At 51.9% G+C, this 16,213-nt stretch overlaps 1 protein-coding gene across 3 annotated transcripts in view; it reads right to left on the bottom strand.

Annotated features, from left to right (window-relative positions):
- GRHL3 (grainyhead like transcription factor 3) overlaps nt 1–16,213 on the bottom strand; it is a 44,475-nt gene that overhangs the window by 17,898 nt on the left and 10,364 nt on the right. For all 3 annotated transcript variants that reach the window (XM_074380290.1, XM_003934852.3, XM_074380289.1), the window contains exons 2-12: nt 14,020–14,206; nt 10,284–10,345; nt 8,434–8,779; nt 8,111–8,184; nt 7,482–7,635; nt 7,169–7,280; nt 5,812–5,906; nt 3,317–3,475; nt 2,815–2,893; nt 2,578–2,711; nt 787–821 (exon numbers count right to left, since the gene is read on the bottom strand). In XM_074380290.1, coding sequence (XP_074236391.1) covers nt 787–821; nt 2,578–2,711; nt 2,815–2,893; nt 3,317–3,475; nt 5,812–5,906; nt 7,169–7,280; nt 7,482–7,635; nt 8,111–8,184; nt 8,434–8,779; nt 10,284–10,345; nt 14,020–14,206 — 1,437 coding nt within the window. The remainder of the gene's footprint in view (nt 1–786; nt 822–2,577; nt 2,712–2,814; nt 2,894–3,316; nt 3,476–5,811; nt 5,907–7,168; nt 7,281–7,481; nt 7,636–8,110; nt 8,185–8,433; nt 8,780–10,283; nt 10,346–14,019; nt 14,207–16,213) is intronic.

The raw sequence follows: 16,213 nt of genomic DNA, 5'->3' as shown, positions 1-16,213 counted from the left end.
CCAGTTCTGCTGCCGCCACTTAACAGCTGTGGGACTAGAAGGCACTTCTCTTCTCTGAGCCTCAGTTTCCCTATCCGTAAAGTAGGGCAAGAACCCTGCTTGCCTAACTCTGAAGCTGCTGTGAGGTGACAAGTGGCAACACAATTTGGGGTGAAAGCGCTATGTAAAAAAAGTACATTTTGTAAGGGAAGAAATGGATTATAACAACAAATGATCTTTATAAAGCATTTTCCCACTTACGAAGATTCCATATCCATGCTGCCCTCCTCTCAAGGCTATTTCCTCATCTGACAAATGTGTAGGTGGAGGCTCAGAGAGGTGAAGGGACTGCTCAGGGTACCAAGGCTGTGGCTGACAGAGGGAAGGACACGAAGGCCCTTCCCAGGCCAAAGTGCCAAGGGGCTCCAGCCCCAGCTAGGTCCCCAGGGGCGTGTGTTGGGGGAAGGAGATGGAGGGTTTCATCCCGGCTCAGTCCTCCCGCACAGCTTCCCTCTTTGCTCTCTGAGTCTACACCACCAGAGTCTTTTTCTTTCCCTTTTTACAAGCGAGTGTCTCGCCAGAGATTCGCCAACTTTTCACATAAAACAAACCCATAAAAACCCAGGCAGTTTCAGTGAGAAAGAAGCATAGCTCTAGCTTGGGGGCTGGGGGCAGAAGCTGTTGGCTTCCTCCTCCGGCCCCACACCCTCGCTTGCAAGGAGCAGGGAGAAACGCAGGCTGGGGGCAGTGGGCATGCTGCAGAGGGCACGGGTGTGGAGGGAGGTGAGCAACTGCTGCTCTCCATACCTGTTGGAGCTGCAGGGTCCTGCCGAGGGGACTGCCTGCAATGAAGCGGAAAAGACATTTTCCATCACACACAAGAAGACGAGGGGCCCCTCGGCTGCTGGAGGCTCTCTGGGAGGAATATTTTTTGGTGGGAGGTGGGGAGAATACTCTTACAACGCCTTTCTAGCCGATTCTACTCAGACAAGTGCCCTTAAGTGGCCTGAGATGTTGAGTTGAATCACCCAGCCCAAGCTGGATGGGTCAGGGACTCAATGAACACACAGGAGATGCTAAAGCCACGTTGTCAGAGTGGAGTCGCACGGAGCCCCACCTGGGCCTTCGCATGCCCAGGAGGGCTGGGAATGGCAGTTGTTTCTGCAGTAGTAACTAGGCAGTTGGAGTGGAGGACAAAGGGGGTGAGGGGAAGAGGCCCTCTTTTTTTTTTGAGAGTCTCCCAGGCTGGAGTGCAGTCACACCATCACAGCTCACTGCAGCCTCGACCTCCTGGGCTGAAGCAATTCTGCCAACACAGCCTCCCGAGAAGCTGAGATTATAGGCATGTGCCACTAAGCCTGGCCAGAGGCCCTCTTCTTGGACCCTACATTGTGCCTGGCACTGTGTGGTCTGCAGCAGGCATCACCAAGTCTCATGAAGTAAGAAGCTGAGGCCTAGAGAGGGCAGAGAGCCTCTAGAGATGACACACCCAGCAGGAGGCAGAGGCGGGGTTCAAGCTCAGGCTGTCTGTTCCTTACTGCTCTCCGCTTCCCTCTCCCAGGCTCACAGGTGCAGAGACGGGCCCAGCCCTCATCCCCCACAGGTTAGCTGTCAACCTGCCACAGGGACCTTCACCCTGAGTGGTCATGTCCCTGCTCAGGGCCTCTAGTTGGTGAGAGAGTGGGGAGAACCCAGAGAAGAGGTTCCCACAGCCGCCGGTGCTGTGAGGCCACAGTGCTCTGCGCCTGTGCCAAGCACTCTGTCAGCTCCACTGCCTCCCTCATCGTCCTAAGTCAATACACTAAGCATGCCTAGTACACCAAGGTCCATGTGTATAAACATTCCTGCAGAAACTGCGCGGAGCTGTGTCCTTACAGGAAGGAAGCGCTCGGACTGTCTGGTATGGAAGCACACAAGGAGACAGGCTCTGGGGTCTGGACCATGCCTGGGAAAGGGGTAGGTGCAGTCTCTCAGAGGACAGCTGTAACAGGGAACCCAGCCCACTCCTGGCTGCCAGGCGCTCAGCCCCGGCTGCTTGAGAGGCAAAGCAGCTAGTGGGGAAAGGTGCGGATTCTGAACAGAGGCCTCAGGCCAGGTCCTGGCTCTGCCACTTACTAGCTGTGTAGCCTCATGAGGTTTTTTAACTCCTCTGTGCCTCTGTTTCTACCCCATGAATCCAGTGAGACATTATTACCGGCTTCATAGGGTTGTAGAGAAGGGTAGGGAAGGTGATTCTTGGGAAGCACTTAGAGCCACACCAGGCACACAGTGAGAGCCACAAGTGCTGCCATGATAATTCCATGTGGCTGCCATCAAACTGGGAATCAGATATCAGAAGCCTCCTCTTTGTGTGTCCTAAGCATGAACATTTCAATGGGTACGAAATCTGTTTCCTCATAACATTCTTCTCTTCAATATAATGGGTCACTGAAGCTATAGGACCATATATACATGTTGTAACCCCCTGGGATTCAGTAAAGGTATTGAAACTAGCCGAACGGCAGGAGGTGGCTCCCCACTGGTCTGGGCTAAGGCAGGCCCCACCCAGGAGCCGGACCCTCTTTCGGCTGCTCCCGCAGGCCCCGCCCACGGCCTCACCCCTCCAGAGCGCGGCAGGCTGTTGAAGTGCACGTTGGGGATGAACAGCACGGGCGGCGTCTCCAGGTCAGTCTCTGGCCGAAGGTAGGTAGTCTCATTGCCCCTGAAGCCGGAGAGCAGGCAGCCCTTGACTCCTGATGGGAGAAGGAAGCCAATGTGTCCCGAGGTCGCTCCACGCAGGTCCCTCCCACAGCGAGTCTCCACCTCTCCTTCCACCAGCCCTGGACCCCGACTGACCACTGTTGCTGGAGTCGGGGCACTTGACCTTCCTCCGGAACTGCTTCCGCTCGTCATCGCGCATCTTCCTCTCAGCTCCCTGCAGGAGAAGAGAGAGGGTCACCAAGGGCCTGGGAGGGGCCGGCTACTGTCACAGCTGCTGCTCTGCATCTTAAATAGGGGCTAGGCTTCTGGTCCTTCTTTTTCCAGAGCAAGGCCAGGAAATGGGAAGGTATCAGCACCCACCTGGCCCAGCCTGGCCAGTGGGGCCTGGCCCTGCTTGCTTGAGGTCAATACAGGCCATGAGAGAGGTAGACAGATATAAGACAGAAAAGAAGAAACTCGGAGAGACAGAGAGATGGACGAGTGGGGGTGCTGCAGGAAAGAGAGACGAAGAAGGAGGAGAGGGGATAGAAAAACAGAAACAGACACACACACCCAGAGAGGCTAGGAGGATATATGGGTCAGGGCTGAGTCCTTCCACCTCCCCAGGCCCAGTGTAGGGTCCGCCCATTCCAGCCACCTTGTCGCAGAAAATCTTGATCTGGCAGACAGCGCGGTGTACCAGGCGCTCAGTGCCCAAGCCACAGTCATAGGTGTCAATCTGCAGGTTCAGAGGGACACCCTTCACCCCCTTTTGTGAGGAAAAGTCTGTGCTCAGACAGTTGACACCGATGAACACCTGGGGACAGAGAGGGCAGCTGGGTGACTGGCCTGCCCAGGAGGCCAGTCCCACCATCCCACAGTGATCCTATTTTTCTGCCGTCTGTGTGCTTGGGGCTCACCCTTAAGCCTTATGGGGCCCCTAGAAGGCATGCCTCAGCACTCCTCTTTCACAGATGGGGAAGCTGATGCTCAGAGAGGTGGGGCAACTTTCCCAAGGTGGCACGGGTGGTGTGTGGTGCAGCAGGGCTTTGAACCCAGGCTCACAGCCCAGGCTCTTCACCACGCTTGGTACGGCTTCCACTAGACTGCCAAGGGCAACCCAAGGCGGGGAGGCTGTGGGGGATGTCAAGAGCCCTTTAGGAGCTTAAGATCCAGAGACTCGTTTTTCTGCAGCTTGGAAAAAGGAGGTGGAAAAGGGTCGAGTCCCCTGTCCCCAACACAGGGAGACCACTTTCCTGCTGACCCAGAGACACAGCCCCTCTCCACTCCACCACCCCCTCTAGCCATCACAGGACCCTCTAGTAAGAGGGCCTTTCAGCTCATTTGCTCCCACCGCACATACAGCAAGGGAGCCATCGTAGTCACCCCATCTTACAGCCGGGGAAATAGAAGCTCTAAGCAGGGCCATTAATTGCTGCCATTCCCCCAGAGAGTCAGGCGTGGGGCGTAACAAAGTGAGCTTGGCGGTGGGGCCGCCCACACTCATGGTGGGAAGCTGGGCTCTGCCACTCACTAGCCATACATGGCTTCGGACAAATCTTTTTACCTCACTGAGCCTCGGTTTCCTTGTCTGTGGAATAGGGATAATGAACCCTATCTTGTGTGGCTATGAGGGGTGTAGGCTTGATATGTTGTGACTGTTGCCATGAGAGGGACAGCTGGAAGTCCATCCCAAAGCCTGTGCCCAACTGATGTCCTCCTGGGGTCAGTCTCAGCTGGGCAGATGCTGGCAAGGTCACCTGGTGATCCCCCACCTTCTGTGGGGCTCATGGGAACACCCCCACCCCCACCCCCACACCACAGGCTGGCTCCTGGTCTTTGGAATGTTACCTTTGGAAATGACCCTGACCCAAACAGGATGTGAAATGTATGTCTGGGCAGACCCCCTTCTTTCCCTGGCTGTGGGGACCGGGCCCCCAGGCACATGCCAGACATACCACCCCCTCAGCCAGCTCAGCCCTCCTGCAACCCCCACCCAGCTCGCACCTGAGAAAGACCCAAGCCTGGGGGCTTGAGAGGCTGTGAGAAAATCCCCACCGAAACCCATTTCTTCCTTCCCATGAAACTACCCACCTCCCTGAACCCGAGGCCCCAGCTCCTCCTCCAGTCCGCAGTGTCTGTCTGAGTAATAATAATCCCTGCCTTTGTGCTCCCTTTGTGTTTTCTGAGCTCCCGCACCTCCATCTTCTCCAGGCAACCTGGCCATCCCCAGAGGCAGGTGCGGAGGCAGGTGGGGAGGCAGGGGTTGGCTCCCCAGCCTGTCCAGAAATGCCCCTGAGATGAGCTAGACCCGACCCTGGTGAGTGAGGTAAGCTTGGTCCAGGGAGGGGAAGGGACAGGCCGAAGGTAGCCAGCTCCCGACTCCCACACCGGCGCCTCTCCACCATGCTGGCTCTTTAAACAGCAAACCAAGGCACGGCAAGGCCCATGAGCACACGGCAAGCCCGCAGCTGGGCTCAAACACTAAGGCCGGAAGAATCTTTACAGCTTAACTACTGGTGTGAAAACATCACCAGGGGCTCCATCTTCTCAGGCCCCTCCAGTGTGTAGACAGGCACGATCATGTGCGAGCTGCACTCCGATCCTAGCAGGCAGGCGACTGTTCTCACGTTTATGGGCTCAGAGAAGTGAGGCAACTGGGATTCGAGCCCTCAGTCACCGGACTCCTTCGCATTTCTCCCGCATGCAACACTCTGCGCTGGCCAAGAAGTCAGGAATCCTGGCTGCCCCCAGTGGCTTGCTTGCTGTGTGACCATGCAGAAGGCTCAGTTTTCCCATCTGGTAAATGGGTGGACTGGAGTAATATCAACAGCCGCCATGCTTGGGCCAGGTGTGTGCTCTACCTGTTGTCTCACCTGCTCCTCACTACAACCTACCAGTTGGGGCTATGATTCCACTCCTACTTCATAGTCAAAACAACTGATGCTCAGAGGGACTAAGGCGCTGGTCCAAAGTCACACCCAGCCTGCCTGGCTCCGAGCCTGAGCTCCCGCACCACACTGTGTCCTGTGTCTTCCATGGGTGCCCACATCGGAGCAAATGCCATGATCCTGGGTGCAAGAAAGCCTCTTCCCCAGAATAGGCACTTCCGGGCAGCCCAGTCCCATCCCAGTCACTGCCCCCAGCACTGACCTTGGCCTCTTCATTCACGTTCCACACGAAGGACAGCGCGTTATAGGCCACCTCCTCAATGTGCTCCACGGTGTTGAAGTTTTCTTTGCAGTCAGCTGAAACCACAGGAGACCAGGAGAATCAGGAAGGAAGGGATGTGGGGCCACGTTGGGAGGGAAGCATTAAAAACTGGACCTCACTCTTGGCAGGGGCACACGTCCTCACCCCTGTGAACCACACTTCAATCCAGGGAGGAAAAGGGATTTCTGTGCCCTGGACTGCAGATGTGGAAACAGGTCCAAAGAAGAGAAGCAGATCTGCCCAAAGTCCCAGAGGGAATCCCAAGCTTTGCCAATAGGCTCATCATCCTGGGGGTGGAGGTTATGCTTCTCACCAGGACTGTGATTTGTGAGTTCTCACAGTTGAAGCCGCAGCAATGGCAGTATAGTACAAACAACAGCACTAGGGTAATAGCAGTAGCAAAAGTAGTATTAGCAAGTACCATTTCTTCAACACTTGCAATGTGGTAAGCCCTCAGTGAATCCTCACAACTATGCTATGAATATTCAGTTTCTATATGAGGAAAACCAAGCTCAGAGAGGTTTGGTTACTTGACTAAGGTCGCTCGGCTACTAAAAGGCAGAGCAAGGGCTGGAGCTCAGATCTGTCTGGCTCCTGAACCCATGCTCCTCACGACTCTGCTATCCCGCCTCCCGGACAAGTCATTAAACAGTCCCCTGTGTGTCTCATGTTCTCCAGTGCACAGAGCTCCAAAGCAGAAATCAGCACTGCAGGCAGGCAAGGCAGCTCGCCTCAGCCCATTTGAGAGTTGAACAGACTGAGGCTCAGGAAGGTGAGGTGACACAGGTCACACAGCCAGGAAGGGAGTGTTGGAGCAAAAAGCTGAAGACTTGAGGGTGGGCTGCGCCTTCCACCTGTTCAGGGCTAGGGACAAGGACCAGGTGGCACACATAGGGAGCCTCTTCTCTTCCCCTACCTGCTGAGAGAGCCCGAGGGTGCCAGTTCCCAAAATGTGCTGTGCTGTGCCTCGGGCCTTCCAAACCACCTCCTGCCTGTACCTCATCTTGTGCATTTGCGTCTTCCTCAGCCCCCTGATGGGGACAAACAGGCCAGCATTTCAGGGCCTATTTATCTGACACTGCTAGGGTTCCCAGGGCCCTGTTTATCCCAAAGCAATACAGAAAAGAGGCCACAGCTTCTAGTCAATAGATGCAAATTCTTGCAAACCCCACAGTATGTGACCTGGAGACAGAGGGCAGAGTGGGGTGGGGAAACTGGGGTGAGCAACGAAGAGGCCTGATTGGTGTGGGAGCAGGGAGAGAGAGGAGCTGTCATGGAGGCTTGAGAAGGCTCTCACCCACGTCGATGACCCGCTGCTTGGCAGTGGGTTGCCGGGAATGCCAGTGCTTCCAGAAGCGCAGCTGCTCTACCGGGACCTTCTCATTGTCGAAGACAACCATCACCACACTCTGCAAGCACAGTTGGTCACAGTCACTCCTGGCCTCTTCCCAGAGCCTGGGTCCAGTGGCCCACCCTTTTGCCTCAGTATCCCCAACCCTGTGGCAATGGGCTATTATCAAACAACCTTTCCCCAGGGTCCATGGCTAGCCCAAAGAGGAGATGCAGCTCGTCCAATCCACCCCTTCCGAAACTGCTTCAGGCCAACGCACCTTGACTTTGTTGGAGGACAAGGCAAGGCCTTTGCCACCTGCTGGGGTCCTCAAGGTGACAGGGTAGAACTGGCCCTTATTGAGGTAGGCCATGGGTGACTCGCCTGACTTGATGTGGATGGCTTTGGGGGAGCCCAGGGTGTATTCAAAGTCACTGCAGGGAAGAGGGAGAGGACAGTGAGGCCAGGCTCCCAGGCAGGAAGCGTCCCAGAGGGCAGTGGGGCGGGAGGCCCGACGCTATGTTACAGACTTGTCGTACGACCTTGGACAATACCTTTACTTCCTTGGGCCCCAGTTTCCTCAATTCGGGGGTTCTCTTTAATGGCCTTATTGAGGCCCAATCCTGCTGAATAATGAGGGCCCAGTGAAAATCAGAGAGACCCTTAAGGGGTGACAAAGCCAGGGGAAACTAAGGATAAAAGAACCTCAGTGTTCTGATAGGGTGCAAGTTCTGAGCTCCCCGTCACAGGAACGGGATGTGGAAATCATTATCTCTCCCTCTAGCTATCTGCCTTCACCCCCCACCGTATTCATTGATTGTGCCTGCTATGCTCTGGGACACTGTGGGGCTCTGTCTGCAGCCTCCTGCCCACTGCCCGGTGTCTGAGGGTCCAGGGAGACCAAGTTACCTTTTGAGGCTGGAGTAGTCCTCTGGACATGGGGGTTCTGGGGATGTTTTCAGGATATCTGGGAAGAGCATCGACTGCAGAGAGACACAGTCCCAAGAGAATAAATGGTCACATTCACTCTGGGGAGCCTCAGCCCAAGGCTGTGCATACAGCTATGCAGGTTGCACAGTGTACAACTTGGACAACAGTACATGGCAACCCTGTCTCAACTCTAGGACTCTTTCCCCCATGGATTCCAAAGCTCTGACCTGTTCGCTATGTTCTCTCCTCCTGTACATGCACACACATATCTATGCTATGGGGGAATGGGGGTAGACCCTCACCTCCTGTGGGTCATCTTTGAAGGTGCTGTCTGGCTGCCAGCGCTGGGTGGGTGGCACCCCATGAATGCTCTCAAACAAGGAGTTGAGGGAGCCATTGTCATATATATCACTGGTGGGCAACAGGTAGCTGTCCACAGAGCTGGCCTCCACCTTGCTGGGACCTGCAGGGAGCGGAGCTGCCTTGCCAGGGGTGGGCAAGGCCCCCTCCAAGCTCATCAGGTTATTCTTCTTGAGCAAATCTGGGTACTCTGGAGTTCCAGACACATTCTCTGTCAGGAATTTCATGAGATGTGTGGGGCTTTCAAGGGGGGTGAGGTCCGTCTCATATTCCATGCCATGATAGTACCTGGGGAGAAAGAAAAGGGGCTGAGTATACTTCTTTTTGGGGGCAGTGGGAGGGCCTTGGCTAGAGTGAAAGGCAACTGACATGCTGGTCTTAGATCCAGTGTCATGTTTAGGCCCACCCAACAAGCATGAAACAAGACACTGTGGCAGCCCAGTTGGCCATAGGGTTGAGCAGGGAGGTGTTGAGAATGGAACCAAGTACAGGCTCAGGGTTAAGGGAGCAACATCTGTTTTATCCATTACAGTACTTGTTAATTAAAAAAAAAAACAAAAACCTGAAAGTTTAATCATTTATTTATTAGCCAAAGTCAAATGTCCCTGGTGCCAAAATGTCCCTACTTCAAAACAACTGTATTGAGTCAACCCCAGGGAAGTGTGTACAATAAGGTAGGGACGGTGGGAGAAATACGTATCTGTGAGTACAGATAACACGTGTAGAAAAAGGTCTGGGAGGATGTACCTCAAACTGTTAAGGGGGAGAGAAGGAAATCTGGATTCCAGGAAATCTTTTTACTTTATACATTTCTGGAGAGTTGGAACTTTTGCAAGAAACTGGTGGTGCTTTTGTACTCAGAAGATTAATGACATTTTTTTAAATTAGTTTTGAGAAATGTCCCCAGGTACCCAAACCCACTGTTCCCGGCAGTGGAGGGGATGGGCCCTGAGCTAGCCGCAGGCCCAGGCTGCGTGACTAGAAGAGCTGCAGTGCCTGTTTGGATTTTCCAGGCTTCCCAGCAGAGGCCTTACAGGGTCATTTGTGAGAAGTCACCTGATTGGCAAGGAAGGAGAAAGCAAAGAAAGAGGGGCAAGGTCTTCCCAGTGCCCATCTAGCAGTGAGCATGGCCTGGGCCACTTTCTAAAGGAAAGGAATGCCAGCGCCTTGGAGCACTAACGCCAAGCAGAGGCCCAGCAGGCCAGGGGAAGTATGGGAACCCAGATGTCCCTCCCCCACCCAGGCCTCCCTCCCCAAGAGGCAGTGGGGCCGCAGGGGAAAGGGTTTTGGAAGAGGAAAGAAAAGCTGCCTCCAGGGCTTCTCTATTACTACAGCTTTGAAGTTTGTTTTCAGTAAACTCCAGCCCACATGGCCTGCAGGCATCTGGGATACTTTCTGTGTGTGTGTGTGTGTGTGTGTGTCTCTGTGTCTCTGTGTGTGTGTGTGTGTGTGTGTGTGTGTGTGTGTGTGTGTCTGTGTTTTCGAACAGAGTTTCATTAGTACTTTCAAGAGCCGTAGGCTCTTCAGCCTTCACTGGCCCCTTCCAAAATATTTTAAAATACCTTTAGTAAGTGCATTGGTACAAAGACAAATATAATCCAAGTTAAATTATATTGTTTTTTTTTCCTTTTAATTCTAAGAGAAATTGAAACACTATCATGGACCCCAAAATGTGTTGTGGGCCCTCAGCACCGTGCCTCCTGTGCCTAATGGGTAAGTCAAGCCTGTGTGGAAGAGGCCCCAGGTGGAGGTGGGGAAGGGCAAAGAGGCAGAGGGTGTTGGCAAGCCTCACCTCTTTCCCTGGTCATTCCTGCCCCCAGTGCTGGAGGACAATATCCGCTTCTCCTTGGGACCCTGAAAGGAGAGAAAGGAAGGATTTATGCATAGCTGTTGGCTAAGGTTTTGCTAGTGGTAGCCTTAACCCCCTCCTGCAGCTTTGGCCAGGCAGGGGAGTAAGCTTGGTGATATGGTTCGGCTGTGTCCCCACCCAAATCTCATCTTGAATTGTAGTTCCCATAATCACATGGGAGTGGGAGTAATTGAATCATGGGAGCAGTTACTCCCATGTTGCTGTTCTCCTGATAGTGAGTGAGTTCTCATCACGTCTGATGGTTTTATAAGGGACTTTCCCCCTTTTGCTCGGCATTTCTCCTTGCTGCCGCCACGTGAAAAAGTACACGTTTGCTCCCCCTTCTGCCGTGATTGTAAGTTTCCTGAGGCCTCCCCAGCCCTGCTGAACTGTGAGTCAATTAAACCTCTTTCCTTAAATTATCCAGTCCTGGGTATTGCCTTTATTAGCCACGTGAGAACAGACAAATACACTTGGTCATTAGAAAAGCCTCCAGTCCTTTCCACTGGCTGGAGCTCTAGCCATGATTACTCTGAGCCCCAAGCCAGGGAGTGGGAAGAAGAACCTCAAGCTCAGTAGTTAAGGAGCATGAAATTTGGAGTCAGGCAGGCTTGGTGTAAGTCCTAGAAATACCACTTGAAAGTGCACTGTGACTTTGGATAAAGGACTACGCCTCTCTGAGACTCAGTTTCTTCATATGTCAAATGAGTGGTTATAATACCTACTTAAAGGGGATTATGAACATTTGCTTATAAAAAATAATCACTTTTTTAACAGAGTACTTCTTATGGACTAAGCCTTATACTAAGTGCCTTCTAGTCTCTAACCCTCACAACCACTCTGAGATGGCTACTAGTACGATCATCACTCTATGGATGAGAAAACGGGGGCTCAGAGAGACTTTATCGTCTTAGTACTTAGGAGCATGGATTCTGTTCTTTTTTTTTTTTTGAGACGGAGTTTCGCTCTTGTTGCCCAGGCTGGAGTGCAATGGCGCCATCTCGGCTCACTGCAACCTCCGCCTCCCGGGTTCAGGCAATTCTCCTGCCTCAGCCTCCTGACTAGCTGGGACTACAGGCACGCGCCACCATGCCCAGCTAATTTTTTTTGTATTTTTAGTAGAGACGGGGTTTCACCATGTTGACCAGGATGGTCTCGATCTCTTGACCTCGTGATCCACCCGCCTCGGCCTCCCAAAGTGCTGGGATTACAGGCTTGAGCCACCGCGCCCGGCCAGGAGCATGGATTCTGAATCCAGATTTCTTGGGTTCAGTTCCCAGGCCTACCACATACTAGCTGTGTGACCCTACACAAGTCCCTTAACCTCTCCATTCCTCATATCCTCATCTGTATAGAGATCATAATATAACACCAACCTCAGGCATCATTTTGAGTGCTCAGAACAGCACCTAGCACATGGAGAGCACTATATAAATGTGACCTTTCACAAATATAATTATAATATTGTTACATCTTAGAATATTCTAATTCATTTGTCTCTAAGGTTGATACAGCTGGAACCAGGACTCCAACTCAGCACAGCCTCCAAAGCCTGGGCTCCTAATCACACCCCATGAGAGTTTGAAAGAAGCTGCCTGACATAGCAGTGGACATTCAGTAAGAAATTGTAAGTGGTTGCCTTTAGCACTATATTACCCAAAGCCACATTTGTGGCAGGACTAGGTCTCAAACTCCCGACTTAGTGCTCCTTCCACACCATCAGCCCAGTCCTCACTGTCCAGGAGGCTGCTCTGAATCCAGAGTGCTCTGGGATGGGGAGGCCAGGACAGATGTATCTCACCAAGACATTGTACTTCGCTAAAACCAGTATTATTGGTGTCACCTTCAGAGCCTGTCTTCTACCATCCTGGCTCTGGAATGGCTTCTTGTCAAGGGGACATGGTGTTGGATTGTTTTTTTTTTTTTTTTTTTTTTTTTTTGAGACGGAGTTTCGCTCTTGTTACCCAGGCTGGAGTGCAATGGCGCGATCTCGGCTCACCGCAACCTCCGCCTCCTGGGCTCAGGCAATTCTCCTGCCTCAGCCTCCTGAGTAGCTGGGATTACAGGCACGTGCCACCATGCCCAGCTAATTTTTTGCACTTTTAGTAGAGACGGGGTTTCACCATGTTGACCAGGATGATCTCGATCTCTTGACCTTGTGATCCACCCGTCTCGGCCTCCCAAAGTGCTGGGATTACAGGCTTGAGCCACCGCGCCCGGCCTGGGTTGTATTTTATGGTCCATTCTCAACCTATAAATCCCAAGCTGGAGTTTGAAACCTAGACCTAGAATTCTGGCTCCTACCATGGCCCCAAGCCAAGGCAGCCATTCAGATGCCTCTTCCAATCAACCTGGGCTGAACACTCTCTGGATGCTACCTGTCTTCTGGGGAGGAGGGAGGGCAGGGTAACCAGACCACTCCAGAAGGAGAACCAAAGCCAGAGGACAGTTTGAGGCTTTCTCCTATCTGGAGCCCCCTTGGCTTCTAAGTTCATGTGAAGAATTTGTCTTTATCCTTGAGGTACAGTGGATAAAATACTTCTTGGGCTAGTAAGTCTGAGGTCTTATGTAAAAGGCGGCTTTAAATCTTCAAGTTCAGAGCCAGTTATCTCAACAATTGGCTAGTTGTATGCCCTCATCCCCCAATCTAGTACAGTTTCTTGGAGCAGTTGCCCAGCCCAGGGACAGCAAGTCAGTTTGCTGTCTTGTGACAATCCAGACGGATGGGTAGGCCCTGCCTGGACTACTACATTGACAAAGATTCTGCACCCTCCTGTGCCCTTCATGAGAATGCAGGCTGCAATCCATTAGCGATGTCTGGCACAGGCACCAGAGGTGGGAAGGGGGCTGTGTCATGTGTTATACCCCCGTGATTCCTGACTAGTCCAACCTCTACTTATCAGATAGGGGAGGCCTAATTCCTGTTCTCAGGAGCCAACAGTCTCCCAGAGTCAAGGCCAAGGTCCTGGAAGGAGTTAGAGAACAGTAAAAGACGTAATGGCAGCTGGAGTAGGAAGGACAGGAGAGGGAGAGATAAGGTGGCAGATGGCTTCTAAGAGAAGGTGGGCCTTGGGCAGGGCCCCGAAGGAAGGGAATGGGTTAAAGAGCAGATGGTACCCTCCAGGTGGTGGGGCTGGACCAGGTGGGTGGGGATGACAGGGAAACCTAAGAGCCGAGGGACAGGGGCAGAAAGAAGATGGAGGGGTATGAGGGTGTTGCTGTCGTGAATATGCTTAGACCAGGCAAGGGGTGGGTCAGGCATTGTCCACTCAATCCACATGTGTCACCCACTATGTGGCAGGCTGTATGGTGTGCTGAGGACTTGGAAATGATCCTCCCATAGCTCAGTCTTGCAGGGAAGATGGGAAAAAATAAATGCATGAAAAGCAAGCTTCTAAGCATCCTTCATAGCATCAAGGAAGATGATGGTGGTTTCTGAGGGCACCCAGATAAGAAGGCCTCCCCTCCAGTGAGTGAATGAAGCGACATTTAAGCGTAGACCCAAAGCTAAGAGTAGGGGTTAGCCATGGAAAGGGAGGGTGCCAGGCAGAGGGAACAGCATGTGCAAAGGCCCGGAGATGAGGGGCTGGGGTGGTCATGGTGGCCTGCTGAGCCATGAGGCCTGAAAGCGAAGACACCCATTCAGGCAGAAGGGTCATCCCAGAGGGGGCGGGCATACCATGTAGTAATCATACAGGAAGCTCAGGGCTGCAACGCTGTCATCGTCTCCATTGACTCTCATCATGGCCTTCGTCGCAGCTGTCAAGGGGTTTTCTAGGTATGTCTTCCAGGCCTCATCCTCACTAGTGTAAGAGAACTTCTGCAAGTTGACTGGGTCGTTCTTCAGCAGCCGCACAGACCTAAAACTGAATGCAAATAAGAGGGTCAAATTTAGGCTATCCCAGAGGAAGGTCCATGAATGGGCAGCCACAGGCCAATGCCCAGGAATTCAGTTATTCGCTTCGAAAACGTGAAACTGCCTCTTCTGCCACCATTAGGCAGCGTGGGACAGCAGAATGGATACAAACTCTGGAGCTAGATCAATTCCAAATGTTGCCATGTAGACACTGTTGACCTGGGCCATTGTTCCCCTCATCCACAGCGTGAGGGTCATCATCCTGATCTTCAAGACTGCAGAGTGGATTCAGTAAAATACTTTCAGAGTATTTTTTTAAGTATACTTTCTCTTATTCAAAGAGAATTTGTGCCATGAATGGGAAATACCACTGACTAACTACAATGGGATAAAGGATAAGATTTCCAGAAAACCCATCATGAGTTCTACTGAAGAAATTGTCCTCAATACTGTGAAAGGCACAGAAGGCTGTAGATCATTTCAAGTCTGGGAGGAACTGTGGTCTATGACAGAGAGAGCCAGGGTGAGGAAGCTCTTAGGCAGAACCTGGTCCTGGGAAATGGCACTTCAGACCAATTTTATGGCAGAGTTTCAAGCAGCTGCTCAGAAGCCAGGAACTGGAGCTGAAGGCGGCAGGGCACACAGAAGCAGGCAGGGCACACAGAAGCAGGCAGGACCTGGGTACTGGTGCTGAGAAGCTTGGACAAATATACTATATAGCTCAAGAGACAAGGCACAAAGGCTCAAAGGAAAGAGATCAGGAAAGGCTTTTTGGAGCAGGCAGACATTTTAGTTGGGGAAACTCAGCACTGGGGATTATTTTACTCAGCAATGGGGAGAAGGAGCAGGGATGTAACACAGGCAAATAATGAGAATGGTAAAAATAATAGCTCTTCTTTATTGAACACTGACCATGAGTTAGGCACTAGCTAAACACATTTCATAAATTACCATGTTACTTGCAACCGCCCTGCAAGGCAGATACTATTATTATTCCTATCTTATAGTGGAGGAAACTAAAGCTCAGATAAGTTGAGACTTGTCCAAGGTCCCAGTAAGTGAGTGGCCAAGAGGGGATTCAAGCTCCTGAAAGGTGACGCAATGGTACAGAATAATGTTCTCAAACTTTAGCTGCATGAGAAGGACTTGGAAGGCTTGTTAACATACAGATTGCTTTCACGGCAGGGTGACTATAACAAAGAACAATGTAGTGTATACTTCAAGACAGCTAGCAGAGTAGATTTTTAATGTTATCATCCCAAAGAAATGATAAATATTTAAAATGGGCCCAGCGCAGTGGCTCACACCTGTAATCCCGGCAATTTGGGAGGCCGAGGCGGGCGGATCATGAGGTCAAGAGATCGAGATCATCTTGGCCAACATGGTGAAACCCTGTCTCTACAAAAAATACAAAAAATTAGCTGGGCATGATGGCACATGCCTGTAGTCCCAGCTACGTGGGAGGCTGAGGCAGGAGGATCGCCCAAACCCAGGAGGCGGAGGTTGCAGTGAACAAAGATCATGCAATCGCACTCCAGCCTGGTGACAGAGCGAGACTCTGTCTCAAAAAACAAACAAATATTTAAAGTGATAAATATGGCAATTACTGATTTGGTCATTATACAATATAAAGGCACATTGAAATCTCACACTGTATTCTATAAATATGCACAATTATTATGTGTCAATTATTTTTAAAATAATTTAAAAACACACAGATTGCTGGGCCCCGCCCCTGGAGTGTCTGATTCACTGGCTCTGGGTGGCTGAGAATGTGCATTTCTAGTAACTTCCCTGGTGCTGCTGATGCTGGCAGTCTGGTGACCACATTTTGAGGAATCACTGGTTACTGCACATGCTCTTAATCACAAACAAGGCACAGAAGCAGAAACATTCTGGTTGTGTTCAATTTAGAGCAAAGAATGTATGATGATGGGGTGGTCCAGGCTATGAAGAGAGAACCCCAGAGATGAAGGGGCACTGACTGATTTCCTGGGGCCCCAGTGCCTCCCTTTCT

This window comes from Saimiri boliviensis, chromosome 11 (assembly GCF_048565385.1).
Source record: "Saimiri boliviensis isolate mSaiBol1 chromosome 11, mSaiBol1.pri, whole genome shotgun sequence".
Classification (NCBI taxonomy): domain Eukaryota; kingdom Metazoa; phylum Chordata; class Mammalia; order Primates; family Cebidae; genus Saimiri; species Saimiri boliviensis.
This window is presented reverse-complemented; position numbering and strand designations above follow the sequence as displayed.